General features: G+C 39.9%; 8 protein-coding genes across 11 annotated transcripts in view; 4 read left to right on the plus strand and 4 right to left on the minus strand.

Annotated features, from left to right (window-relative positions):
- Nucleotides 1–85: 85 nt before the first annotated feature.
- On the minus strand, nt 86–1,822 carry LOC6561372 (chitinase domain-containing protein 1). Its single transcript, XM_001989018.2, has 6 exons — nt 1,720–1,822; nt 1,385–1,655; nt 1,122–1,317; nt 852–1,055; nt 384–783; nt 86–324 (listed from the first exon to the last, which is right to left on the minus strand). Exons 1-6 carry the CDS (start codon nt 1,818–1,820, stop codon nt 183–185), a joined length of 1,314 nt encoding a protein of 437 aa, XP_001989054.2. The 5' UTR covers nt 1,821–1,822; the 3' UTR covers nt 86–182.
- Nucleotides 1,823–2,167: 345 nt separating this feature from the next.
- LOC6561371 (serine-rich adhesin for platelets) lies at nt 2,168–7,142 on the minus strand. 2 transcript variants are annotated; one of them, XM_001989017.2, is made up of 3 exons: nt 7,079–7,142; nt 4,554–6,052; nt 2,168–4,482 (listed from the first exon to the last, which is right to left on the minus strand). In XM_001989017.2, exons 2-3 carry the CDS (start codon nt 5,892–5,894, stop codon nt 2,359–2,361), a joined length of 3,465 nt encoding a protein of 1,154 aa, XP_001989053.2. In that variant the 5' UTR covers nt 5,895–6,052; nt 7,079–7,142; the 3' UTR covers nt 2,168–2,358. The 2 variants fall into 2 exon arrangements, with proteins under 2 accessions (XP_001989053.2, XP_043070490.1); XM_043214555.1 differs by lacking the exon at nt 7,079–7,142 and adding an exon at nt 6,536–6,561 and having other exon boundaries at nt 2,190–4,482.
- A 321-nt stretch (nt 7,143–7,463) lies between these two features.
- Nucleotides 7,464–8,659, minus strand: LOC6561370 (androgen-induced gene 1 protein). Its single transcript, XM_032736121.1, has 2 exons — nt 8,100–8,659; nt 7,464–8,043 (listed from the first exon to the last, which is right to left on the minus strand). Exons 1-2 carry the CDS (start codon nt 8,591–8,593, stop codon nt 7,710–7,712), a joined length of 828 nt encoding a protein of 275 aa, XP_032592012.1. The 5' UTR covers nt 8,594–8,659; the 3' UTR covers nt 7,464–7,709.
- A 129-nt stretch (nt 8,660–8,788) lies between these two features.
- LOC6561369 (transcription termination factor 4, mitochondrial) lies at nt 8,789–9,730 on the plus strand. Its single transcript, XM_001989015.2, has 2 exons — nt 8,789–8,827; nt 8,885–9,730. The coding sequence occupies exons 1-2, from the start codon at nt 8,789–8,791 to the stop codon at nt 9,665–9,667; spliced, it is 822 nt and encodes a 273-aa protein (XP_001989051.1). The 3' UTR covers nt 9,668–9,730.
- A 352-nt stretch (nt 9,731–10,082) lies between these two features.
- LOC6561368 (rabenosyn-5) lies at nt 10,083–12,419 on the plus strand. Its single transcript, XM_001989014.3, has 3 exons — nt 10,083–11,011; nt 11,500–12,101; nt 12,158–12,419. The coding sequence occupies exons 1-3, from the start codon at nt 10,333–10,335 to the stop codon at nt 12,386–12,388; spliced, it is 1,512 nt and encodes a 503-aa protein (XP_001989050.1). The 5' UTR covers nt 10,083–10,332; the 3' UTR covers nt 12,389–12,419.
- A 75-nt stretch (nt 12,420–12,494) lies between these two features.
- On the minus strand, nt 12,495–13,046 carry LOC6561402 (acyl-CoA-binding protein). The gene is made up of 3 exons (XM_001989013.3): nt 12,999–13,046; nt 12,822–12,936; nt 12,495–12,750 (listed from the first exon to the last, which is right to left on the minus strand). The coding sequence occupies exons 1-3, from the start codon at nt 13,011–13,013 to the stop codon at nt 12,608–12,610; spliced, it is 273 nt and encodes a 90-aa protein (XP_001989049.1). The 5' UTR covers nt 13,014–13,046; the 3' UTR covers nt 12,495–12,607.
- A 608-nt stretch (nt 13,047–13,654) lies between these two features.
- LOC6561400 (piezo-type mechanosensitive ion channel component) overlaps nt 13,655–27,973 on the plus strand; it is a 39,388-nt gene continuing 25,069 nt past the window's right edge. For 2 of the 3 annotated variants that reach the window (XM_032736681.2, XM_032736682.2), the window contains exon 1: nt 13,658–13,712. The gene's annotated coding sequence lies outside the window, so the exon portion shown is untranslated. Of the gene's footprint in view, nt 13,713–27,973 lie in introns of all 3 variants that reach the window. The other variant, XM_032736683.2, reaches the window with a different exon arrangement.
- On the plus strand, nt 15,780–17,167 carry LOC6561401 (TATA box-binding protein-like 1). Its single transcript, XM_001989012.2, has one exon. It carries the CDS (start codon nt 15,869–15,871, stop codon nt 16,889–16,891), a length of 1,023 nt encoding a protein of 340 aa, XP_001989048.2. The 5' UTR covers nt 15,780–15,868; the 3' UTR covers nt 16,892–17,167.

The following is a 27,973-nucleotide window of genomic DNA, read 5'->3' on the forward strand; positions in this document are numbered from 1 at the left end:
TCGATAACTGTTTCAATTGGCGCTAAAAGCAAAAAATATTAAATGGAAATATTGTTAGAGTTAATAAAAATATTGAATGGAAACATTTTTATGTCCACAGTTAGTACAAAAAGTTGCTAATTTTATTAAGCACACAGTAAATTCGCACACAGATTATCATTTTTGCTTGGAATGCATTCACTTTAGAAGAGATCGTAGAAGTAGTTTAAGCCCTGACCCAGCTCCCAAATGGAGATGCCAACGCCCAGTTCCTGGGCCAACTTGATGCGCTCATTGATCGAGTAGAGTGTTGGATAAAACACAGTATGGCGACCAGTTTCAGTTCTACAAAATGAATATGATATAAAATTGCACGGCTCGTTTCAAACTTTGCTGCAACTCACCTGATCTCAAAGAAGTTTTCCACATCGCGCTCATCATTTAGCAGCGGTTTCTTGAGTGGCCTGACCAGCTCCAGGTACTGATTAGAGATGATTGGGCCACCACCATCCGGCGTATAATCATTGCCATACATATTGAAGCCCATGAGGATTTTGGAACGCTTCACCTCCACATCATGGCAATCATCTGGCGCAATGTGATCAATTGCACTGCGCATCCAATACAAAGGCGCATTGGCACCGGGACGCTGCAGACTGGAGAAGTCGTAGGTCATCAGCGAGAATGCATAGATATGTTTGTATAAGCGATCCATATGACGCTCGCTAAACAAATTGGACATATCCCGGCGCTGAGGTGGTATCACCAATATCAAACGCAGTTGTTGCTTTTTCAAATCCTTGGCTAAGTATGGAAAAAGATGAGAGAACAATAATGATGATTTATAATTTGAGAATAGCAGATAAACCCACCCATTTGTAGCACCAGAGTGTAGAGAATTTTATCATCGATGCGACCAGCGATTTGTGACCACACCTCCAATACGAGTCCATCGAAACTGTGCTCCTTGCACGACTGGATGAGCACCTCGTTGAGCTTTGTGCGTTCGCCGGCATCGCTCAGCAGCAATTTAATATCGCGATCGGTGAAGTGATCAAAAATAACACGAGGAAAGACTGCAGTAAGGAATAGATATATCTACATTGTAGCTACTAGCTAAAGCAGGGATTTCGACTGGTCACCTTTAACTGTGCGTTGCGCTTGTTGCTGTTGGACTTTTCCCTTGCGCCTCAGTTCACTTAGCCAGCCGGCATCGATGTCGTGAGTGCCGGCGACGGCATATTCGTCAAATTGCTTCACAACTTGCAGCCAAACAGGTGATATGATGTCAAATTTCTTGGCAAATATCTTGGCCACGTCATAGCCATGTGAATTCCACTGCAAAAACATAAATGTTTAATTGTCTTCGAGAACTTGCGCAGTTTTGTTAATAATTAATACTCACCGGAGTTACATAGCCGAGCACAGTGCCATTGAAGCGTCGCAACGCCGTGTCCTTGTAGTAGGCCTCATTGTGCATTACTATGTCCTTGGGCGAGGGTTTCGGCGACACCAGTTTCAAATCGAATACATCGTTATCCTGGGGGCCACGCAAAAATTTGGAGTTCTTGCTTTTGCTTTTGGCTTTGCTGTCGGGCGACAGGGTGCACAGTGCGTACTGGCAGCTCAGCAAGAGGCAGCAAACTGTGCGCGCATTTAGTGTGCGCATTTTAAAACTTAATTATTCAAATGGAATTGTTGATTAATTTTATTAAACACAGGGATAACAAAAATATTTACCTCCAAATACAAGCGAACCGGCAGCTGAATTGGGTCGATAACGATAATAACGCACGCATGTTTCGATAACTTTCAATCAGCTGTTCGCACTGCACGGCCATCAGCCGTTGCAATATGAACCATGGTTCCAGGCGCTTTGAATCTTTCGGCTAAAAACAGCTAGCAATATATTTAAAAGTCGCAAAATTTTGAAACGTATGCATGCATTTGTATACATATACACATATATATAGTTGTATACATATGTATATAGTTATATTTAAAAGTTTACATTGTATAAATAATGGGAGGGGTTATTAACATAATGCTTCCTGCTCTTCCTGCTTAAAATCAAAAATTAAATTAAACTTAGTGCATAGACTAAACAGAAGGCTAAATATTATTAAAATCAAAACTAGCCACAAAATTAATTATCACTTAATAAAACAAAATGAAAAACAAAAGAAAATTGATTTAAATAGAATGTGTGTTAAAATATTTAACATAGGGCGCTACTTATACATAAGTATAATAATCATAAATTGTTATTAATCATAATTGTTATAATCGTAATCATTTCTTATGCATAATAGCATTATTTTTTTGTTTTTGTTCTTTTTTTTATATTAATATATGTGTGTTGTATTTATGTGTTTATATTCAGACAAATACGCGCATTAAATCGCTGCCAGCGGAATTGCTGCCGGGCGTTGAGTTGTTGCTCTTCCAGGGATTATTGCTGCCACTGGCAGCGGCAACAGCGGCCGCAGCAGCAGCTGCTGCTGCCTGTATATTACTGCTGTCGGACAGACTGCGCAGCAATTGCTTCTTCAGAAACTGTTGCTGCGGACTGGCATTCAGTTGCAATGGTAAATGCATGGGACGCTGACGCAACAATTGGCGGTGACTGTTGTTGCTGCTGTTGCTGTTGCTGCTGTGATTGCTGGTGCTCAGCATTGGTCGCTTCTGCTGCTGCTGTTGCTGCTGGCGTGTTGCCAACAATTTGCGTCGCTTCTCATAGAAACTGTTCATGCGCTGATTCTCCTCCAATTGCTGCTGCTGTTGTTGTTCGTTGGCTTCGCTGTTGTAATCCGCCTGTGGCTTCAGTTTGCCCGACAGCAACTCATTCAGACGCTTCACAGTCATGCTGACTCCATTGGTGTTGCTGCTGCTGTTGTTGCTGTTGCTGCTCCTCAGCAGTGCTCGCTTGTTGCAACGCAATCGGTCCTGTTGGATGACACTGCACTTTTGCGCATAGATTGTTTTTCCCGGACAGACATTACGTGGCATGGACACAGACGATCCGCTGCCATTACAATTAACGCCCAACGTTGTTGGCAACGGTGGCGGTTGGCGGGCCAAGGTGCCCACAACGCCACTGCTGCCATTTAGCGAGAGCAGACTGTTGTTCGCCTTGCGCGTCATCAGCAGATTCTTCCGCAACGTGGCACCCATGCCATTGGGCAGCTTGACCAGGCCGAAGGTGTTCATTGCCAGTGGGCGTGGCGGACCCGCATAGAGGGTCATATTGAAATAGGCGCTGCTGGTGGCATCTTCATGGTATTTGGCATTGGCCAATTGGCGATGTGGTTGTGCTCCATAATTGCACTCATAGCTATTGTATGCATTTGTATTGTTGTTGTTGGTGGCTTGTAGTGGTTGTTGTTGTTGTGGCTGGTTAGTTTCCAGCTTGACAGTCTTTGTGTGGTTGGCTTCCGCGCAAACAGTCTCCAGTTTCGTAAAGTCCAAATCGCCCAGTTCATCGTTGAAATAATTGGGTGCAACAACAGCAGCAGTTGCAGCAGTAGCAGTAGCAACAGCACCAGCAGTACCACCAGCAGCAACATCATTATTAGCTGCCGCCGTCTGCAACACATTCACATCGCAATTATCGTAGCCAGCTTGGGTTAGGAACTCGGCAATGACCTGCTGCTGACTCTGTTGATCCAGCACGGACACCTGATTGTTGTCCGTTATCTCATAGATAATACTTGGCAGTATCATGTGCTCATCGCCAACAGTTGTTGCAGTTGTTGTTTCAGCAGATGCCGCAGTTGCTGTTGTCATTGTTGTTGTTGCTGTGGGTGTTGTTGTTCCCTCATCGATGGCATCATCATCGGTCAGTGAGGGCACATCGTACACGTTAAATTGTTGCGTTGCCTCCTGCTCGTTGAGTTCCTGCTTCAGTTGCTGTTGCTGTTGATGCTGCTGATCCGCTTCGAGCATCTGTTGCTGCTGATAGATGAGCTGTTGCAGCTGCAACGCATCAATAGCCGTCAATTGGGTTTGCTCCTGTTGCTCCTCGCTATACACCTGTTGCTGCTGCTGTTGTTGCTGTTGCTGATAGTGTGCATAGTTTGCAGCATCGGCTGCATCATCGTAGCGAATTCGTTTTGTGGCTGGCTGCAATTGTTGCTGCTGCGGCTGGGAGGTGTCCAGTGCGCTCTCATCGAAGGGTATATCGGATTCCACATTGTTCAGTATTTCATTGATGAACTTGCTGTCCAGCATATCGTCCAATGTCAGCGATATCGAATTATCATCGGATGTGTTGTGCATTGGCAATGGATCCTCACTGACCCCAGACAGATCAACCTGTTGCTGGCGTACTTGTTGCTGCTGCGTATCCAGCTCCACATGACCTGTAATGGAGGAGACGGCCTGGTCCAGTTCGCTTAGCTGCTGCTGCTGCTCGTAGAGTGGTGCCAGTTGCTTCTCCTTGGCAGGTTTGCTGCGATGATGCGATGCGCTTTCAACTCCAGCTGCTGCTGCTGCTCCTTTCAGCTATAAATATTTATTAGTTTCATTATAGTCAGTAATATGGTATTTAAAGTTAATCATTCTCTCAAAGCTACCTTCTTTTTAGTTGGCTGCTGCGTCTCGTCGAGCAGGCTGGCTAGTTGTTGAGCGGGCGCGGCGGGTGAGTAGTTGATGCCATACTCGTTGTTGCCACCGCTGCCAGCGGCAGTTGCCAGCGTTGGCGTTGGCGGCAGCGAACACGACGAATTCGATGAGGAGGAGAATACAGTTAAAGCTGTTGCTGTCGCTGCCGTTGCCTGCTCCTCTTTGGGTGGCGCCGCAGCAGTAGCAGCTGCAGCAGCAACAATTGCTGCCGTTGCTATGGCACTGCTCTTTTTGGAGCCACCACCGATCTTGTGATGCAAATCGGAATGATGACGGTTCTTGGATGACTTGGAGCGTGAACGACTCGTGCTGCTGCTGCTGTTGGTGTTGTTGTTGCTGTTGGTGTTAGTCTTGGAGGAACTGCTACTCTTGCTGCTGCTGCTGCTTTTATGACGCGACGATGACGACGACGATGAGCTGCTAGATGGGTGTGCGTTGTTGTTGTTGTTGCTGTTGTTGAGGTTGTTGTTGCTACTGCTGTTGTTGTTTTGCACCGTTGCCAGTGAGCTGGTGGAGCCATTGGAACTGCTCGAAGTGGTGGCGGATAATGTGTCAGCTGGTGAACCCACAAGCTCCGCCGGCTCACGCACATCCGGACTGTTATCGGCGGCTGCCACTGCTGCTGCTGCTGCAGCAGTAGTTGCGCTGCTGCTGCTCATCTTGTTGGGCGTCGCATCCCAGATGCTCGGATGCTGGAGCGCAATGTGATTGTTGAAACCGGCGAGGACATAACTGCCATTGCAGGCATTACAAACGATAAGATCACGCGCCGCCAGCTCGGGCACCATGTCATAGTAGGACATATCGGCGGCATTTAAACGCTGCACTTGCACCACATTTGAACTGTGTCTTGTGTCAGCTGCACCACTTCCTCCCACACCACTGCCAGCATTGCCGCTGCCACCAGTTCGGCCAGCACGCAAATGTTGCTTTTCCGCGGCGCGCAATTGTTTAATCACCTTGTCCAGATCGAAGAAATTGGGCCACTTCTGGCACTGCAAGGCGGCCAGCGGGGAGGGATTGAACGACGGTGCCAGCATGTTGCCCAATTGTGCAGCAGCAGCAGCAGCAGCTGTGGCAACAGCTCCTCCTCCTCCTGCCACTTCTGCCTTGGATGAGTTGGTCATGTTTGTAGCTGTTGCTCCTCCTCCAGCAACAGCTGCTGCTGCTGCTGTGGATTGTGTTGTAGTTGCTGTGGATGTTGCCGCTTTTGTGTGCTTCGTTGTTGTTGTTGTTGTTCCGTTGCCGTGCTCCGTGTACATTAAGGCTGTGGCCACATCACTCATGGGCATTGTTATCGCTGTTGTTGCTGCTGTTGTTGTTGGATGAGAGAAATCCGCAGAGGTGTGAGAACGGGAACGAGAGCGAGAGAACGAGAGGCGTCCAAAAATGTTGATGAGGGTAGACGACGACGACGACGAGTTAGCTTGGCGACGCCACTGGCATTTTTCTGCAAGAATAATCAGGAAGGGAATTCCCCCAGTTTAATTCAGATATTGAAACAAAGCGTTCCAGAATGCATGCAATCGAAGGTAAAATTTCAATTTTTGTGGACTTCTTTTGATTTAACTGTCGAAAGTGGAACAGTTAAGATTGGCAAATGAATTCTACTTAAAATTCACAAGCTATGGCGTTAAATAAATAATTAAATTCATTTTTATGCTATTTTTTTCTATTTAAAAAGTCAAAATTAACTTTTTTTAAATGCATTTTGATATATTAAAATACAATTTCTCGCGAAATATGCTTATTTCTATTTTGTAAATTAAATGATTTTCTGTTTAGTCTGTTTAATTAAGTTGAGCTTAAGAAATTTTTAAATTAGGCTAACAAATATTTCTCCTAATATATAAATATGTTATACTTTTAATCAACATGTCATGATAAATATAATCGAATTGAAATACTGCAGTTTCTTTTTTCAAATACATACGCAACAAAGAAATTCGTATTAAAAATTGCAAGTCGTTTAATCATTGTAAAAGTTATAAACATTTTAGCGAATAAACAGAAAATGTTCATGCAACAACCAAAAACACTTTTTAAATGCTTAAAATTTGTATACGTCGAAAATTGCGCATTTAATAAACAGATTTTATATATGCATACAACTTACATACTTACAAAAACAAAATTAATGTATTGTTGAGGAAAATTAGTAATGTTATTATTTATGTGGCCGCAAAAACGTGTTGCCAGACATTGTTGGGACACATGTAGCCTTGCATTTTATGGCAAAGAGAACAGCTGAGCGCTGGCTCTGACGGTGAAATGCAAACACAAACAAATTGGGTTGGCAGCTCTGCTGATACTAACACAATTGCAAGATATTGCTACCCCGCTCGCACTTGTACGCCAAAGCTACACTCACCCAACCAACAAACAAAGCCCGATTAAAAAACTATGCACACGGAATATTGTTAACTTTCAGCACTGCATTTACATATTGATCGTAAACGTTCTGGTTTTCACTTACATGTGCATTAACGTTAACATAATTCCATTGTGTTCACTCGGCTTGCTGTTTAGCCAATTTTCATTCGCCTTGCCGTCGCCAGAGTTGTCAATGTGTTTTGCTTATCAAATTAATTAAATTCCGCATCCGCGCAGAGAAACGATTGTTGCAAATCTGCAATTGACTTCTTTTGTTTGAATATCCATCATATGAATTCAACAATGCTGCAACTTAATCTTCACTCTTAACTAAATTTTAAATGTATTTGCTGCTCTTGAATCCTTCACGCACTTAACAACGATTGTTAAGTAATCGATGCGTCGTAGTCGATAACATTGGCAAGAGAGCGCAGTTTTTGAATTCGCCTTCACAGATAAGAATCGCATGAAATGTAAATAACTCTAGATTTAAGGCGCTTGACTTTAATGAACTTTATCATGAACTAAACATACAGTGTGGAGTGTATTTGTAATGTACAAAAGCCTCTATGGCCAAAACGAAGACAATAAATAAGCCTCTTGATACAAGTGAGTAAATAGAGCTGGTAAATAGAGAATACGTTTAACGCTCAATTTCCTGAGTAACCATTGAATAAACAATTAATTAAATTACTATATTGAAGGAAGTACTGATTTGGCAAGACTAATGCAATTTAACCCTGTTTAATAGTTTTCTGCTTGAGCAGCTTAAACTCTGGCCCCCAAACGATATTGTTGATTAATTCGCCAAGTATGTAAAGTATCAAGCTTAAAGCCACCATTCCAGAGAGCATTAAATAACGCAACGGCAATGGAAGAACTTCAAGCAGGGGATAAACCCACTGACCACTAAAGTACTTGACAATATGCACCCAAATCACGTAGAGCAGCATAAAGGAGGCGTTGCCAGTGATGCCCGCCAAGCGGCTGGGATACTGCCGGAAGCAGGTGAACAAATCCATGATGGCCAATAGCGCCACATTCGTGTGAACAACGTGATTTAGCCAGCTGCAAAAATAGATAATAAATAATAAGTTAATAAATACACGGTATTTAACACTTGCCTAGGAAATATTGCGTCGAGTGCTGCTGGAAAGATGAGCTCACGATCCCACAGATAGATGACCCAGAAAGAGATGCAAACATTGTGCGCAATGGGAAATGCAAGCGTGGCGAATAAATAATCGCGCAGCTGACGCAGCCAGGACTTTGAAGCCAGTGTGACCCCATTGTGGCCGAACAGATCGTTGAGCAGGGCCACACTGTGGTAGATGGCCTGCAGAATGACGTTCAGAAATGTGAGATATTTGAATTTGCCACCCCAGCGCGTCTTCAGCTCCTCCTCCTCGTGCAGCCCTGGCGGCCAGTGTACTTTCCATAGATAATAGTAAATGCTCCATGAGAATTGTGCCGCTGCCAGCAGGTGAACCAAGAATCGCAGATAACTAAATGCACCACTCGTGTATGCATCGTTGCACGTCTCCAGCTGTGCGCTGTGCACTTGAGCGGCTTGCCTTGCCGCCTCTAGTTCTCGTTTTTGTTTCTTGCTCTTTGCCATTGCTTGTACAAAAATTACTAACTGATTTGAGACGCGGCGTTTTGCTTATTGGCAAACCAGGGCTGCAGCACCGGAACATGTGTTTATATTTTTGCGCTGCTGCTGCTCACTTAACAGCGCTGTCTGCATATTAACAGCAACGAGCAAACAGCTGTTGATTGTTTTGATTACCAAAAAAAGGAAAATTGTTGAAGAATGTTGAGAAAATTAATATTTAATCATCAGCGACAACAGGTGTGTGTGTGTGTAAAATAAAGAAGGAAACACTAAATAAATTGCCACTTCTTGCAGCTAAAATGCCTGGCAACAAAGGCAACGCTGCCAAAGCTTGTGAATCTGGAGCCGGAGCACATCGAGGAAGCTATCAAACTGGAACCGGCTCTCTCCGTTTACACGCCCGAGCTGTGGCGCCGAGCGCATGAAACATTCCAGAATCATGGTCTGGAGACCGTCAACTTCCTGAGAATTGTGACCGCAAATCCAAAGCTGCTTCAGCGTGCGCCTCAACGTATTGTGAACAGCTTGGAGATTTGGCGTGCCTGTCAATTTGGCGAGCATCTGCTGCATCTGCTTCTGACCAAATACCCCGAGCTGCTGGACGTCAACGATGCCCATCGGCTGCTCTCATTGATCGCTTATCTAAAGAGTCGCGTCTCAACAAATAAGAATGTGTGGAAGCTGCTGATGAACAGTCCCGATTTGTTGGAGCAGTCGGAGCAGACCATTGAGGAGAAGCTCAACTATCTGTTTGAGATTATGCGAATCGAGGTGCCTGAAATTGTGAAATCCTCAGCGCTATCGCTGCCTTTTGAGGAACTGCGTTGCCGACACACGTTTCTGCTCCGCTTGGGTTTATTTAAGCCACGTGCCTTGAAAGCGGATCCCAACGAGCCGACAACAAACAACAGGCTCTATCAGCTCACGGATACTTCGGAGAAATCCTTTGCCACCAAAATTTGTCATGTGACGCTGCCCGAATATGAAGCATTCAAGGAGTTATTGGCACGTGAATTGGAACGCAAGACACGAAAACGTAAGGAAGATCCGTTCAGTGATGACGATGAAGAAGATTAAACAAAGTTTTGTTTAATATACTCAAAGTTGTTCATTTTGGTGTGTAAAATTAATACACCTAAATCTTGCTTGTCTTTTATTTTGAAGTCGTAACAGCGTACTGGGCTTGACAAAAGAGTAACATGTTAAATCGAGCAACACGTTGACATGTGAATTGCAAGCATGCAATATCTTATCCTTATGGAGTTTAATTCAAAATTAAATTAAAATTATATATATGTTATGAAATGGAAATCGAAGTCAATTTGCACAAGCAACAATTCCGATCTCGCAGTGGAGGAAACTGATTATGTAGTTATGCAGACGAGGTTTGCTTGTCATATTGAATGGTAACAGCGTACTGAGCCTGAAGCAAGAGCAACACTGTTAAGTTGAACATCAGCGTAGACATGTGAACGGCGGGCATGTAATATCTTGTCCGTATGGGTGGCATTGGGGGAGTTTTATTCAAAATTAAATTAAAACAAAATATTTGCGTTATCAAAAGCAATTCGCAAACAATTGGCAAACAGCACAAACCACAATTGCAGTGCAAGAGTCCAGCGGAGCACAGAGCACATGTAGTTATGCAGACGAGGCGAGAAACACACCCACAATAAAAAGCAAAAAACAAGAGAAACGAGAGAGAATTTCACGCTTACTCATTGCTGCAAATCCTTGGCAGAATGTCGGGCAATCCTTTCGACGACGAGGACGCGCCGAGTGCCGGCAGTGATGAGATACTGGAGGGTTTTCTCTGTCCCATTTGCCGGGCGGACTTGAAATCGATTGATTTCCTCACCGAGCACTTTGCCCGCCAACACGCCGAGGAGGAGGACGCGTTGAAGTCCGTCTTCAAGGATATATTCAGCAAAGCCAAAAAGAAGATACTCAATAACTTTGAGGATGATCGCAATCGTGGTGCTCTAGCAGGTGTAATGCCAACAGCAAGTGCAGCCAGTGCTGCGGGAGGAGCAAGTGCAGCAGGAGCAGCAGGAGGTGGAGCAGGAGCATTTAGGACGCAGCTAAACATTTATAGTAATATGGCCAAGCAGAGCGTTGGAGCGGAACGTTCATATCTAGAGTATTTTCAATCGGTGCGCAATCCACGCCTAGAACGCTATGCGAGCGAAACGAATAAACTGATTATTCGATTGCATCGCCTACTGAAGGATCTGCCGACGGATGCAGTGCAGCGCAAGCATCACGAACAGCAGACGGTGCCATGGCTCGATGGCAGTTCCGTCAAGCTATGCCCCAACTGCGCCAAGAGCTTTCACATCGCACGGAGGCAGCATCACTGTCGCCTCTGCGGCGGCATCATGTGTCACGATTGCTCCCGATTTCTTCAGCTAGAAAATGCCAGTGAGTTGGGGCGTCTTGTGATTGACTGATTGAATGTCTAAGTTTGAGATTGGCTGACTGATTGACTGGTTGCTTTAATCTTTAATTGAATGAATGATTATCAGACTAAGATAAAATTTCTACTCACAAAATGGCTGACTGATCAACTGCTTGACTAGCTCATAATTAATTTGATGATTTACTGACTGATTGATTAATCATTTATCACTTGCTGATTGACTGACTGACTCATTGGCTGGTTTACTAACTACATTATTGCAAAAGTTGATTAATCAGCTGCTTAACTAGCTCATGATTCACTTTCCGATTGATTGATTGATTCATAGGCTGATTGACTTGCTGATGGAGTGAATCATTATATCACAGGTAGATTGATCAACTGCTTAACTGACGATTCACTGACTGATACATACATATTTAAGTGAATGATCCACTAAGCTATAAATATGATTAAGCATATATAAACTCTCCAATTGTATTCCTTGCAGTGCAATTGGCCAGTTTGTCGTCGACACGTGGCGAGCCACTGCAGCAGATGCGCCACCATGAGGATCGGGCGATTCGTGTGTGCCAGCATTGCCTGTGGCTTCTGGACACGCGCCAGGACATGCACGAGAGTCGCACCTGCCGGCCGATGCTCGTTCACGTGTACGAGGAGATAAGGCAGCTGCAGAAACAGGTTAGTCCCGATCTGGACATGTACGTAAAGATTGTGAATAGTCTGCTCGACGGCGAATCGATATTCACCATTGCCGATGCGGGCGCCTTGCGTGGCAAGATCGGTCAGGTGGCCGAGAAAATTGATTTGCGTAGTAAACGCATTCTCACCATCCACTCGGAGCCGGGCAGCCGCGACGAGGCGCTGAAAAAGGCCATTCGCCTGAGTTGTGTGCAGGCGATCAAGGAGCGAATGTTGTCGTTGCCACCGCTACCGGATGAGGCGCTCATCAGTCAGATGCAGGAGCGCAGACGCATGGAGACCGAACAACGCATTCTCACCGAGCAGCGTATGGCCATGGAGGCCTACGAGCGTTACGGTGCCGCAAACCAAACCGGAATTAATACGGAGCACCGCAGTTTTGCCCAAGGCGTAAGTTGCAAAAAGAGCTCACTTTGTTCTGTTAACTGTTAACCAATGCCTTCCAGTCTGATTTGCAATCGTTGAATAATTGGTCAGCGCCGCAAGCGTCCACAACAATTTCCAGCGTCGATGATCCGCTCATCGAGCAGATCAACATTATTAAGGGCTACATTAAACAGGCGCGTCAGGACATGAACTTCGATGTGGTGGAGACCCTGGAACTGAATCTGCGCGAACTGCAGCGAGAGGTGTACGAGCGGCAAAGGCGTAGCAGCACACCCCAGTTGGACAGCTAGACACTTGCCCTATAATATTTACATATATATGAATATATATGTATTTTTTATCTATTTATATATATATTTATTCATTCCCGCTTTTGACTAAATAAATGTTAAAAACTGTTTATCGATTGACGTGTATTTTTGTTTGCTTACGAAATTTGTGCATTGTGACGTGTATAGAACAAAATGCGAATGCTCATTTGAATAATTTAAATTTTGATTTTGTAAAATTTAGGACTTTAGACCCACAGCGGCAATCAGAGATTTTACTTTAGCTATATAAGCGGTTTGGGCGTCGCCATTGCTCATCCCCTTCAGCTTGTTCCAGGCCTCCCATTTGGACTTGCCTTTGAAGTCGAGAAAGCCGGGCTTATCTGTTCACCACATAAAATAATTCTTAGGTTAATTATTTACACATTTCTTTTATTTTTTTTGCACATTTTACCCGTATTGCAATCGCCCACATTGGCCTGTTTGTAGAGACCGTAAAGTTCGAGTAAATCGCTGTCAGCTGGTGTGCTGCTCAAGTTCTTTACATCCTCGGCGGCTTGGTTGAATTCCTGCAAATAATTAACACAATTAAAACACACATTATTTTTCTTATTGGTTTCGCACACTTAACCTGTAGTTCGGCCATGATTAAATAGTCAATTTCGTACACCGCTTTTCATCTCTAGGCAACGCCGATAGTTTCCAAGAGAGAGCGCGCCACTGTTGATTTAACAGACATGGGGCTGCCAACTCTGGCCAAGCGCAAGAAATTCTTATAAAAAGGTGACTATCAGTTATTTGGTATATCACTATACTTTGACACACTTGCAACAACATAAATTGCACAATTTGAATACACACATTTTTGCATTTAATTGTGTGCACTGCTTAACAACCAGATTTGCCGCCAAAACTGCTAACAGTGCAGCACTGTCGGTTAACAGTCTCCAATTTGGTTAACAGCTGCAATATTGTTTACAGCAGTTATTACGCGTTGAACTTGCATAGTGGACGGACGTGTTTACGCGTGGGCGTTTCCAGTTGTAAAAAAATCGAAATTAAAACGCAACAACAAATTTTAATAATAGCCCAAATACAACAAGCAACAAAGTGCAGTGAGTCGCTCAGCAAAACAAAAGTGATCATCTCAATAAGCCTATTGCGAGCGCAAAGAGAAAGTGCAAAAAAAAAAATAGAATAAATAAATAGAAAAGCCAAAAAGCGATTTGTTGTTGGCAGTAATTCTGTTTTGTGTTGTGTTCTTCTTTGTTGGTGTTTTAGTTCTTGTTCTTGTTCTTCTTCTTGTTGCTGTATCGGCGCGCAACGCGCTGCTTATGCAAATGTGGTAAGAATATTATTTTATTATTTACCTAGCAACTAGTAACCGAAATTTAGATCGGTATATTTCTATTTATATTAAGCCCTCCCGCAAGTTATATTGGCCAGCAACATGTTATGTATTTATTTATTTATAAATTGATTTATTTAATTTTATTTCAAACGTTTTTCAAATTTTATTCGTATCGATTGCTTGGAGCCGGCTACGATATATTTTTGTAGTTATAAACCAAGTCTCGCGTTACTCATAGCTAAACAAATTTGAGTTAGCAGCTACCAACAAAACAATTGGAAGTGCGAAAGGCAAACACAAACAACAAGGCCGACTTTTGATTTTCTATTCATAAGCGGCATTCTACAAATTCCTTTTCCCATTCCGTTTCCGTCGTCTCATTTTCGTTTGTCGCTCTTCATCCCACTTGTCTTGTACTTAAATTTTTTGTTTTATCTTGATTTTAGCGCAATTCAAAGCAAACAAACGGTTTTAATAGAGTCGTTAATTATATTTTTTTGTTTAAACAAACTATTTACATTTTGGCGTCAAGTTGGAAGTGAATGCTCTGGAAAACTGTTGGAATGTTTATAATTGAAATTGTGGATGTTGAAAAATTACCGATCATTAATAATTTGATTCACAATGGAAATGCATTGTGAATGCAGGAATGTGAGAGAGGGAGATAGATATAGAACGAGAGAGATAGGGAGAAGTGAAAGTGAGAGGGATAGTTACAATGGTAAATTAAGAGCAAAAGAGAGTATGTAAGAGAGATAAATATTTACACTAATCATTTGGAAATTAGAATTCTATTTATTATATAAATAAATAATATATTTCTTAATAAAAGTGTTTTTCATATATATAGACATTTAAATATTTGCATTTAAATCCCTATCTGTCTCTTTCACTTTGTCTCGTCTCTCGTTCACTAAATATTTTCACTTTCTTTTTCACGTTTGTGATTTGTGTTTGCAGCTGTTGATCTATTATTAAATTCATTAACACAGCGCCATTCATTAACAATGTGTCTTTTCTCATTCAATTTAGAACACGTCTTAATTGTAATGAACAATTTTAATTGAGCGACTTGACTTGCATTTGTTTACATTCCCCTTATCAACCCCTTGCCCAGTCTACACTCTTGACTGATAACCGTTAGTTTCAGTTTCCCCTTTTCACTTAGCTTCTGCCATTTGCCACCGATTAATGTTGACCCAGTCAGAGTCAGCGTTGCTTTTGTCGTTCTTTCTGATTAGTCACGGCCATCGGAAAAAGAGAGTGAGAGTGAACTGGGACAGATAGAGAGAGAGAGAGAGAGAGAGAGAGAAAGGAGACGGGAACACTTATCAGCGGCGACGTCGGCTGTCACTTGAGTTATGCCGCTTTTGCTTTTGGACTGCAACTGACAATGGGACCACGGTCAGGTGTTTTGTTTTTGTTATTCTCTTGTCTCTAGTTGTCCTTCGTGCGTGGGGGGGGGGGGGGGATGATGATGGCACTCATTGTAAAGACTCGCGATTGAAAATTCTAACCACTGGAAAGTGTAACAGTTATTTTAGAGATGCCTTAAGGGAATTCCACTAGAAACATTTATCTTCTACATTTTAAGTTATTCACAAAGCTTTTTCGTTCTCTTGCAATCTACTCGAAATATGCAAATTTCTTTTCATTTCTTCTATAGCTGATGATTCAGTTTTAGATATTTTAATTGCATAATTGTTTGTTGTGGTTTTCGGAATTAAAATCAATAAATGACGCATTCTATTGAACACCTCCAACCCCGTGAATATGAGGCATTATCAAATAAAAATAAATATGGCACATCCATATTCAAATGAATAGTAAACCATAAGAAATTATCAATAATATTTGATATTTACTTTCATATAAAATGCCTAATGAAATTATTTAAATATTTTCCAAATTTACTGCCAATATTTTCATTAAAAAAAAAAAAAAAACAGTTTAGCGAATATATAAATTATAATTGTTCTATTTTAACAAATTAAAGCAGCAGGCGCATACATAAGTACATAATTGTTAACTGATTTCGGCTGGTCACACTATTCGAGAATATTTCCAAACGTCAGTCGGCCGTTGTAGATAAAACAAATGCAGTCTCTATAAATATCAGCTAATTCATAAAAAAAACGTACTAAACGGAAATGTATTCGAAAAAATTGAATTTAATGAAAACTTCATACAATGGCAGTCAATCGCCAAAGTCTGAAGAGGAAACCGAAATGGATGAAACAACCATGTCGAATAGGGCCGTAACAAATGCAAATCCGGAAGAGGCACTCGAACTGGATGTGGTCATCACAAATGTTGTCTGCTCTTTTAGTGTGCGTTGTCATCTCAATTTGCAGAACATAGCGTTGAAAGGATCGAATGTGGAGTATCGTCGCGAGAACGGAATGCTGACGATGCGTCTACGTCGTCCTTATACGACGGCATCGATCTGGTCATCCGGCCGGATAACGTGTACGGGTGCCATTTCGGAGATGCAGGCGAAGGTCGCCGCACGGCGTTATGCCCGCATTTTGGAGCATTTGGGTTTTCCGGTGCGATTCCAGAGTTTTCGCGTTGTGAATGTGTTGGCCACCTGTTGCATGCCCTGGCCCATTAAAATTGTCAATTTCTCGATGCACAACCGTGAAATGGCCAGCTATGAGCCGGAACTCTATCCGGGTGTCACCTATCGCATGCGTAATCCCAAGGCCACTCTTCGAATCTTTTCGACGGGCAACATTACGGTTACGGCTGCGAGTGTTAATGCCGTTGAGACGGCCGTACAACGTATTTATCCGTTGGTCAACGAGTTTCGAAGTGTTCGTCTGTCCTCATCGAAAAAAACCGAGTCGGACTCCGGCGAGGAACTGGCGGATGCCACTGGGAATGCTGCATTGCCTGGGAAAATTCCAATATCAACTGTTGTTGACAGTACCTTCGTGGCGGCAACCAAATCCTCACCGCCCATAATTGATGCAGCTGACAATATTTGTGGCAATGCTCGTCGTCGTGCCACAGCATGTTGGGCCAGCAAACTGGATAAGAAACGTCCACGTTACAATGAAGCCAGCTCTCAGGCCACAGTTCAAGCTAACAATTTGGCCAGCTCCATCAGTCACTCCAAGAACAATCAGCTGTCCAGGAAGCCGGCCAAACACTTTAAGGATCTCAACTAGACGAAAGAAAATAATATTTTCTCAACAGATCTTCAGGTGGATGAGCGTGGATCTGAAAAACTTGAAACACTATTCACCCATTTCAGCTTCCCTCTCTGAGGAAGTTATAAATAAAGACTGACATTATTCTACAATTAAGACAAGCAATTTAAAACAAACATTGTGATATTAACAAGTGGCCTGGCTACATAGTTGACATCGCTCATACTTACCTAAGATATTCAAAAACTACAATGACAATATTCCTACCTAAAACACTTGTAATAAATATTCTTACCACACAATAAGTATAAAAAAGAATAGGGTGGAATTCCATTTAATTGAAAGTGGTTAAAAGGTATGTTAGAGGCAAAAGGAAACATCTGCGACTCTAATCGGATTACATTTGACACAGTTAGGCCATTGGAAAGTTTGAACCAGTCCCTGCCTAGTTTTTTTTGGTGCCTGAATCGTGTTTCGAACTTTAAATGCAGTATTATTATTATAAAGGTAAAATCATAATTAAGAAGCACTGGTTTTCCAAAATCGGATTACTTTTGGCAAAGTTATAACATTGACAAGTTTTGAATTGCCCCTACTTACTTTTTTATTGGAATAGAATACTGGCTGAATGCATTTCGAGTCAGAATCGCGTTCTCAACTTGAGTTCAGAGTATCTCATAAGCGAACTCACTCGACTGTAGCATTCTCACATATTGTTCGTTTTCTCATGTTGCTTTTAGGGTCAATGTTAGAATTAAGGTGTTAAAATGAACAACAAGTTAGCAGCGCTTCCCCAGAAAATTGGAAAAACTTGAATATTTTGTATATATAAATATTAAATGTAGCAATCTCAAAGGCACAAATATCTTAAAATAAAGTAAAAAAACGTATTTTTAATTAGCGAATATTTACCTATCGAGCGTTTTTATAAATTTTGTGCTCTTACGATCAAGTCAATAATAATTTTAATCAAGCAATTGATTTATCGACTATTGTCTATTTTGATATGACCATTCATATCTAAATAATTTGTAATGCCAGATGGGCCAACCGTAAGACTCTTATCAACTGAATGACTCAACACATTTAGTATAATTTATCAAAGAGTTTTTTTTTTTTTTGGTATGCCAAATAAAACAAAAACAAACTCGTTGTAGTTGCAATTAGTTTCGATGCGCCCAGCGGCCCCAAAAAACTGTTTTCACTGTCAGCGTTAAAAGTCATTTACCAAGCTCCATCTGCCACCAAATCCGCACACAATTCACCCCCAACACACATACAGACACACACACACATTACCAATTTAACTTGGCCCAATGTTGGCAAGCCAAATTTCCGTTTTATTGCCCATCCAACGAAAAATGCGCCCTCAACATGACAGGGCTAACCTAGAGCACAAAGCATGATATTGATATAGACTATATATGTGTATATGTATATATGTATGTGTACTATATAGATGAATAGTTTGGTTCGCCTGGTCTCTAGGTAGGAAGGGTAACCGCATTTGTAAAACTGCAACAGCTGCAGTTATTTTTCAGTTTGTTTGTTGTCATTGTTTTGGCTAATATCGTGCACATAGGGTATACCCATTTTGATGGCAACTTTGTAACGGCTAAGTGAAGTTATTTTTGCTATAAACTATATCCTTGTTAGCTTTAAAGATTTCACATTTCATGCATAAGTTTGCATACCCCTTTAAAGTTTTTAGAATTTTATTTATAAGGAAATATTTATGCCAGAGTATTTCATCGTTGATCAACCCCAAAGGAAATCGTGGTTTCTTGTCTGGCCAATTTCTCTGCTACGGTACAGCATTTACCATCGAATGCAACATATTTGATTTTCAATCTTTTTTTTACATAGAACGCCGGCTGTTGCCGCCCAGCCAAATGAAATCTGCGAAATATTCGAGATGAATTCCGATTTTTTTTGCGCAGCTTGATATATGTGTGCAATTTTACAGTCTCGAGTTGAACTAAATCAAGTGAACTAGTTAATTGAAACTTGCTATATGGCAACTTGATAATAAACTCAAAAAATGTTTAAGAATATTAATAATAATAAAATGAGAAAACCATTACAATAATCTAACATATTTTGCATTTTATTTAAAATTTCCGTAATCTAAAATCAGCAATGCATATATAATTGTCCAATTCTAGTGAATCTTAGTCAAAATATGAGGATCATATTAGCAGACATAACTATTGAATTTAGTTTAAATATGTTCAACTTTAACATATATACTGCCTGCAGTAATTAGCCGGCAATATGCCAAGTTTTATCAAGATAGCTTCAAAACTGGGAGACTAATTCGCTTGGAAACAGACGAACAGACAGACAAACACGGCTATATCGACTCGCTTAGTGATGCGGATCGTATGTATATCTTTTATATACATATTTTATATTTACTTTCACCTTATATACTTTAAATGTATACATAAAAATATTTGAATACTGTATGCCAGGGTATAAAAAGGTGTTCAAGAGGTCATATGTGATTCACATGCTTGTTTCCAAATTTGTTCTAGTTCCAATGTTCAAATACCCAAAATGTATTTGCATTTAACCGGTTCCGTCTTCCGCCCGCCTTGAACTAGTTCCATTAAAGCCGAACACAAGGCCGGCGGCAGCTGGGACGCGCCTAAAAACGTTGAAGTGAATCTGCTTACTCGCCTGGCTTCTTATCTGAACTGTTCATATTTAATTTACGCGCGGTGAAATAATAAGGCACAAGTACAATTGAAAGATGGTCCTAAGAGCAAATTTAGAACACAACGACTTTGTTTAAAAATTTAACATAGACTGCTGCGGAATTGCTTCGGCAGGTTTATTGAAAACTTCTAAATTATCTTACAGCTATATACAATTATTCTTATTCTACTTAGGGCAGCATCTACGTACATATTTACTGCTGCATGAAACTTCTAAATTATCTTACAGCTATATACAATTATTCTTACCCTACTTAGGACATCATCTAGACTCATAATCTTATCACTTGGGAAAACTCTAATCACGGGAAGTTTCCGTGTCTGTTCACTTCTTTATCTACATATGTTCTCGATAAGAATCCTCCTTGGTTATTTTCCATTGGAAGATTGAACAGCTCACCTGCCCTCCCTCTCTCCGTGAGATGGCCTTTGTCATTGGCCAGGTAGACAGCTGGCTGGCCCAAAAGTGCATCCTTCTTGGCAGCAGCAGCTGCTGCTGTTAGTTGGCCTGTTTTGTTACCTGCTTGCAAATGGCTGGCATTTCATAGAGTTAACACAAAAATACTCGCCTCAAAACAGAAAATTCAACAAATGTTGCTCGGGGGTCAAAAACTAAACGAAATTCCCCAACAGAATTCTCAGTGTGTGAGTGTTTTTTTTTGTAAGTTGCGTCATCGTTTACGGAAATCTTCATATGTATGTGGAGAGCAGCTATGCCGAAAATGTTGAAGTCTGGTTTTTGAAAAAACAAAAAAATGTTTTTATTATTAGCAATGGCAAAAAGGGTGTAATGATTGTTGTGCCAAAGTATGTTCAAGTCTATAAAGTATATATATTCTTGACTAACATCATTAAACCGAGTTCCTCTGTATGATAAAGCCAATCTCAGAGAGTATAGGAGCTAGAGACTTTAAATTTGGAATATAATATACCCTCCAGAATATTAATCAACTGTAAACAATTCATTAACATGAGCAAAGAAAAATTTATTTCTTTAACTAAAATGTATTTTCATATTGAACAAATTATTATCAGTATTTAACAGTTGAGTGCAGGGTATACCCAGTCGAGCACTTTCGACTAGAGCCATTCTAACAAGTTTTTCTTGCTCTTCATTCATCCGGTCAGTTACAAAAACTCGTTTTATCAAATATTCTATTACATAGTCGGTTTTTAACAACATATTTATTATACATTGTATACTATTTATTTTATTTTTGTTTTGCGTGTATTTTGATTGCTTTAATTAAGTGACACAATTTATGGCATGGCATTTTTAGTTTTATTTATATAGAAATTAATTTGTAGACATTATTATTTTTGGCACTTTGGCCAGCGCTTATCGTAATTTTGTTTTTTTTTTTTGTATGAGTCTACATTTCTCTGTTATATACTATATATGTGTATAAACATATATATATTTGTGATACTCTTCATGCGTAAATCACATTTGTGGGGACGACAGTGAGAGTTTTTTAAATACCTCAATGCGTTTGCTTCGTGCAAATATTTGTTTGTTATGCTCTCTGATTATGTGTAGTCGATGTTGTTATTGTGGTTATTGTTTGCCTCACACACACTGTATATATATAGATACATATATATATATATATGTATGTTCTCGATATGCCTGAGAAGTCGGTCCAAGTGCTCAATGACGCGCTCCCTGACTTTGAAGCGCTTCAACGCCCGACAATTATTTATTCTATCAAAATGATTCACATTTGGCATACATATTCAAAGATTAGCATGTGCGATTCTTATTTGCATAAAATTTGGTTTAATTCAGTTATCATTTTAAACGCATTAATTAAAACAATTCTTGGGAATGCAGCCAGAAATGCCATCAACTCAATTGACATGCTTAAAATAAACCAAAAAAGATTGAAAGTGGAAACTTTTGAGGCGCAACTTAAACTTTAAATATAAAAAAAAGGAAATGTTTATTTCGACTAATAAGTAAAAGAAGCAAACTATTGGGAAACATCTTGAGCTGGATACTGTTGAATAAACTAGTTTTATACAAGAACAAACTATGTTAAATATTTTACTAGCGAAAAATGTAATTGTAAGAAAACTTGCGAAAGTTATGCATAGAGCAAACACATGAAATAAAAAAAAAAGTAAAAATGAACACAAAGCTTATAAAGTAAATATTATATTAGATATTTCGTATTCTTTCGTGTTTGGCTTTAATGCAAATAGTTCAAGGCGGGTTATAAGCGGAACAAGCTAAATGCAAGTACATTTTGGGTACTTGAACATTGGAATTAGAACTAGTTGGTAAACAAGTATATGAATCACATGGAACAGTTTTAGGAATTTTGTTTAGATTCTTCATAGATATGAAATGCCAGAATGCATGTGGAAACTGATTATGACGAGCCTCCTCTTGTTGTAGTTGTCCATTTAAAATTCTTATGATCTCTATTTATATTTTAGAATATTAGTGTCTTTATTAGCAGCTGAGCGCCTAATTAATCCGTACTCCTGTTAAACCAGTTTTTATACTTTACGACAACTGAACTGACTTAGTTTCAACCGTCTGACAACTCTCATCGACTCCCGCTAGAGCCCTTTAGTTGCCTGCGAAGAACTGCCATCCCAGTTGAACTTTTATTGCAAAATAATTTAATTATATTTCTTAGTTTTTCTTAGCCTTACATTTTGTACATTTATAAGTCATATATTTGCATAAGCTTTTAATCCTTTAACCCTTAATGCCCAGCTTACACAACCATTTACACAGATTACAACACACTTATGCTTATACAACACTTAACTCAATTGCAAGTTCCAGCCCCAGGTCTGGTTTCAGTTCTCAGTTCTTGGAGCAAACAAATCGCTATCAGCGCTTCCATAGCCAGACAAACTCTGATAGCCCTTTCCCCCCCTCTCTCTCTCTCTCTCTCTCTCTCTCTCGCTCACGCTCTTTCTCTCTCGTAGTATATCTCATTTCATTAGCATCTTCATTTCCATGTCTGGCAGACTCTTGAACTTTTGCTGGGGTGTGGGCAAACTTGTAATAATATTTGCAATTGAAATTTAATGCACTTGATAAAGTTCTTTCTCTTTCGCTATACTAATTTACACCTTTTAAAGTGCCGTAACGAAAATTACAATGATTTTTCATTCCAAGTCATTCATTCCATTTAATAGGTGGCGCCATCTAGCAGCAGTTATCAAACACCAAACTAGTAATTCGACCAATCCGCGTGTCTAACAGCCATTAATTTCACATTAATTACGCCAACGTCACACACACTAGTGCGCTTTACTTTCTTTCCTTTTGATGCCTTGTAACGGTTACTTTCTTGCTGTGGACGGACTCTGAATATTGTGAGTGCGAGGGAGTGGTTGAGTCTTTAAACACATACACAGACAGCTTCTGTAGAAGACACTGTTAACAGCAGTATAAGAGTTGAGAGTTAAGAGCAATATGACAATCGCTTCTTCTAAGCAAAATATCTTCAAAATTCTCATCATCATCTGCTGGAAAACTCCTGTTAACGAATACAGAAAATGTCATTTATTTATTATATTTAAAGTAGTAATCATATAAATTGATGTTTGATTCCAGAGATAATTCGAAATTCCCAAAAATCATCATTCCAAATATTATATGTTGCTAAAACAAAAGTTAAAATAAAGTTGAGCTGCCTGACTGCTGAACCATTTTACATATTACAGAGCATTTTTATAGTCGGAGTTACAGTTGCAAAAATATTCTTTCAGTTTTACGATTGAAATGCCGCCTTAATCTATGGATTATTGTCGTCCAGCTGATGGTACAGTTTTGAGAGCTGCCATCGGCTATTTTTAGTATTTTCGTGTTTTTGCAATTGTGTAAAGTCCCATTAACTGTGCCCATATATGTACATATAAACATACATACATACATATGTGTGTATGTGTTGGTGTAGTTGACATGTCACGCGTTGCTTTGCTTTTTAATCTACTTTGCGGCTGATGACGTCACGTTTGCAATGATTGTCAATGTCAATACACCATAGCCATTGTTAACCCCTTGTCGGCGAGGGGGGGTTGCAATGCGCACCCATCCTTTTCTTTTGTTGTTGTTGCTGTGCAAGAAAATAACTCGACAACACGCAATGAAAGCCACAAACGAGAAATTCCTTTAAAAAAAAGAAACAAACTATATTGTAAGCGCATTCTTCACTGAACACGAGCAATTTTCTAAGCAACTAAATAACAACAATAAGAACAAAAATGTTGATGTTTCATTTAATTGTGCTGCTATTTTGAATTTCAAGAGGTCAGCGACAGTTCAAAGTGTCACGAAAGTGTTCCACTTTTGATATCGAACATTCTAATTTTGTATTTTTTTCTTTCTATTTTTTGGTCGGGTTAATTCAATTAAAAAGCAACAATAAAAATCATTAAAATTACGATGAATCTTATATGGGGGTTGAGCAGCTTACTGGACATGATTTGGGCCAGCTTGGACGCTCTTCCTCTTCAGCCTCTCCTTTCTCCATTATACGAAAGTTGCAAATGTCTTGTGAGTGCTACTGAATTCATATAACGTGTACGTAAATTTCACTGGGGAAATTAATTTTAAAGTGGTTACGCCTACCACATAAAGAGAAAGAGAAGATAGACTGACAGAGAAAAAGATTGAGTGAGTGGAGGGAGAGGAGAGGCACATAGCTAATGGTCTGACAAGCTATATTCATGCCTTCAGTCTCTCAGTCTGAGTCAAACTGACAGATGGATAGATGGTTGAATGGATGAGCGTATAAAATGCATATCGCCGTTGCTGGCTGCTCTTGGCCTACATATTTATCTATTTGGCCAACACCCACAGTCTGCACTGTGGTGTATTCTATAAAAATAGATTTGCACATTTTTTTCTAAGAAACATGAACATATCAATTTTTGAGTGGCCATGCAACAGGTGGCATAGAAAAATCTAAACTTAGAATCGAAAAAACAGACTCAGTCTAATTCTAGAGACAAAAACGTGGCTAAAGGTGTAAACATTTCATGGGCCAGCGAAAATCATATTAAAATAATAAAATGAAGTCAACAAAAATTTAATAAGTGACGAATTACGTTTAATTGTGGCAAAAGTTTTGTTACGGTAGTGCAAAAGTTGCAACGTATCCACGAACGACTATTGAACAATACAATTTTAACTTGCATTGCATCGAAAATTATGTTTCCGAATAACTATAACTGATTCTTAAAAATTGTGAATTTCGGTGCATTTGAAATGTTGTTTTCAAACTAAGTTTGATAATTCATTTAAATACCATTTTTATATGTTTAATCTTCCAATGGAAGATAACCAAGGATGATTCTTATCGAGAAGATATGTAGGTAAAGACGTGAACAGACACGTCGGGACCGTAATAAAATCTCCCGCGATAAGAGTTTTCCCAAGTGATAGGATAGTGAGTCTAGACGGATTAGCAGCAGTAAATATGTACCTAGATGCTGTCCTAAGTAGGGTAAGAAAAATTGTATATAATAAACCTGCCGAAGCAATTCGGTAGCAGTCTATGTTCGATACTTGGACAACGTCGTTGTGTTCTAAATAAAGAGACTACAGTCAGAAGTGTAGAGCAATAAGCTCAATACCAGTTCAAGTGACAGATACAGAATACATAGCTTGGATCTCAGGAGGGTTCATACCTTTGATAGAGATAGTACTCTGGCAAAGTCACTAATAGGTCCACTTTGAGCCAGTTTGCAACAAGCATTAGTGAGGAACTTCTGGTTGATTTGAGTGAAATACAACAGATTTTATTTTCTATTCTAACTGGAATATATCCTAATAACAATGATAGCCCCTGAATTACTTTCTGTGAAGGAGTATGGAAGCGCTACATTTGACTATCCTTTTCTGAAAGATGAATTTGAGAAGATTTGTCCTGATGCATGGATTAACACTGCAAGGGATGTCGAATCACCAGCGCTTAGTTTTGCTGGATATGTATTGTATAAAATTTCACCAGAATCAAGGAGGGTCAAAACTAGTGGGGAAGACCGTGCATGGAAGATTAAGTTCCCTAAGGGATATGTATTTGTGGCAACATTTAAACATTCTGCTCCTAGTACAACTCAGCCTATGGTAGATTCAAATAAGTGCCTAGTTCTCACAATAGAGCAAGCTGGGTTGCTGGCCACGTCAATATTAATTAGACGTGCTGAAATGCTTTATTCATGTACTGATGGGGGCGCAGCAATTTTGACTCCAAGAGCTGGATCAATTTTTTCTAAAAAAGATATTGGAGAAATAGCAAAGGCTATATGGGTAGACACACCAGTGACTGATAAACAGAGGTCTGCAGCAATGAGTATATTGAATGCTAGTTGCCAACCAGGAGGCTTCCACTTAGAAGAGTCTAGAATGGAGGTAGCCATGATAGCAGTTAACTTTGCTACTATGAAGTGCAAGGAAGGTGTTAGAGCTTCTATTTTGAACAAGACAAGGAAGCAATATATGGTTGCAAAGAAGGCACCTTGGGATGAGAATCTGTTTTTAAGGCTGGAAAAGTTTGCTACCGGTGGTATTCCACCAGAAATGAAAATAGAGAAACTTCTAGCAATATTCAACAGTGAAAAACAAAGAATTACCAATGTTGCACGAATGGAGGATTGACTAAAGCCTGTGTCTTCAGTAGTTGACCATAGGCCTGAACTGGGTCCTCGCTCATTTCCAGCTAGGCCTGCCAAAAGAGGAGGAAGCACAGAAGATAAGGACTTTCGTCAGTGAGTTACTTAACATACATGAGAAGGCTGGATTGTTTTGTTACCTTGAACTATCCGTCTATGGAGGACATACAGATGCATTTGAAATTGATGATTTGGGACATGATACGAAAATGAGACACGGATATATTACGCAATGTTCAATGTGATGCATGATGCTGCTGGGAGAGATGTTCCCATGGAACAAGTACTCTTTGTTATGGCATATATGGCATTAGACCAAACGGTGGATACAATTACAAGTTTATTAGAATTAAAACGGCGAGAATTCCATAAAGTATTTGGGGAATTGATAACTACATACGATGGTTATCTGAAAAGGGTTGGAAATTAGATATTAATTAAAGTGGATGACTAGAGGGAAGAATGTTTAGTACTAATCTTGCATCCACTTGATAACACTTTTATAATACATAACAATCAAAATACATATTACAAGACATAATTAAGTTAATATACATTATTTTTCAATACATCATATTAGTTGTTTAGTCGTTGATTCAAAATATTATACTATCATTTAAAACCATTTATAATTTTTGATCATTATACGAAAGCCTTATACTGCTATTAATATTGCTATTCATATTACTATTTAATATATGTTAGCTTTTTAGTTTTAGTCCAAATGTTAGTTATAATAAAATAAAAATATTAATAAAAAAAGGAAAATAATTACTAATTTTGAGCAACACACGACAATCCATTGTGAATTCAATTGAGGTGCAACTGAAGCGCACAAATTTCTTTGTAGTCGTCTCTGTGGGGCGCGAGGTGCGCAGCACATCCTGGAGTTTTTAAGGGGTGTGTGAATTGCCAGTGGATATTACACATACGACATGTGTTGCGCTTTAGGTTTTGATGGTGATGTTGATGTTGATGGAGCATTGGCCCAGTTGGCGAGTGGGTCATCGTAGAGCGCCATTGACAAACAATTTGGCTGATGCATTCGGGCAAACCCATGTCCATTTTCATGGCTTGTTTATCGCAGCGGTTTGGCACGTGTTGAGCTCAGCAGCTCTGAACCATTTTTCTTTCCATTACATATATATATATATATATATATATGTATGTATGTATATATGCGGTTTTTTTTTAATTTGTTTAAAAGGACACGTACAGGACGCATGCCAAGTGGCGACTCTTCACAATTACAACGCCCAGTGAAATGTCGCCGTGCTGTCATCAGTGATATTTAATGAGGCCTAATAGTAGTAGTTGGCCAACTGACAAATGTCATGAAAATGAGCTAACAGTGAAAAGTGTGCGTACACTCAGAAAAAATAGCATATAGAAAATGTACATACTTCAGGTGCCAAAAGGGGCACTATTTTTGTAGTCTCAGCCCATTTGGAAATGGGTAAAAAAGGTTACAAAATTATGAAAAGTATGTAACAGATTTGCATTTTCTTGAATTAGACAGATTTAGAAAGATAAATCAAATCAAACCAAAAATACAAGAAAACTTACATAGTATTGACCATGAGTACAAATTTGAATAGGATCACTGGGGAAACACGGCAGTAAATTGAATTTTCATATTTACCAAGCTATATTCATATAGAAAATATATTTTTTATTAAACACAAATATTAGTTTTGTCTTTAGGAAGAATTTGTTCAAATTTTTTCAGTGTTTGCTT

The sequence above is a fragment of the Drosophila grimshawi genome, unplaced genomic scaffold (genome assembly GCF_018153295.1).
Source record: "Drosophila grimshawi isolate 15287-2541.00 unplaced genomic scaffold, ASM1815329v1 contig_1377, whole genome shotgun sequence".
Lineage (NCBI taxonomy): Eukaryota > Metazoa > Arthropoda > Insecta > Diptera > Drosophilidae > Drosophila > Drosophila grimshawi.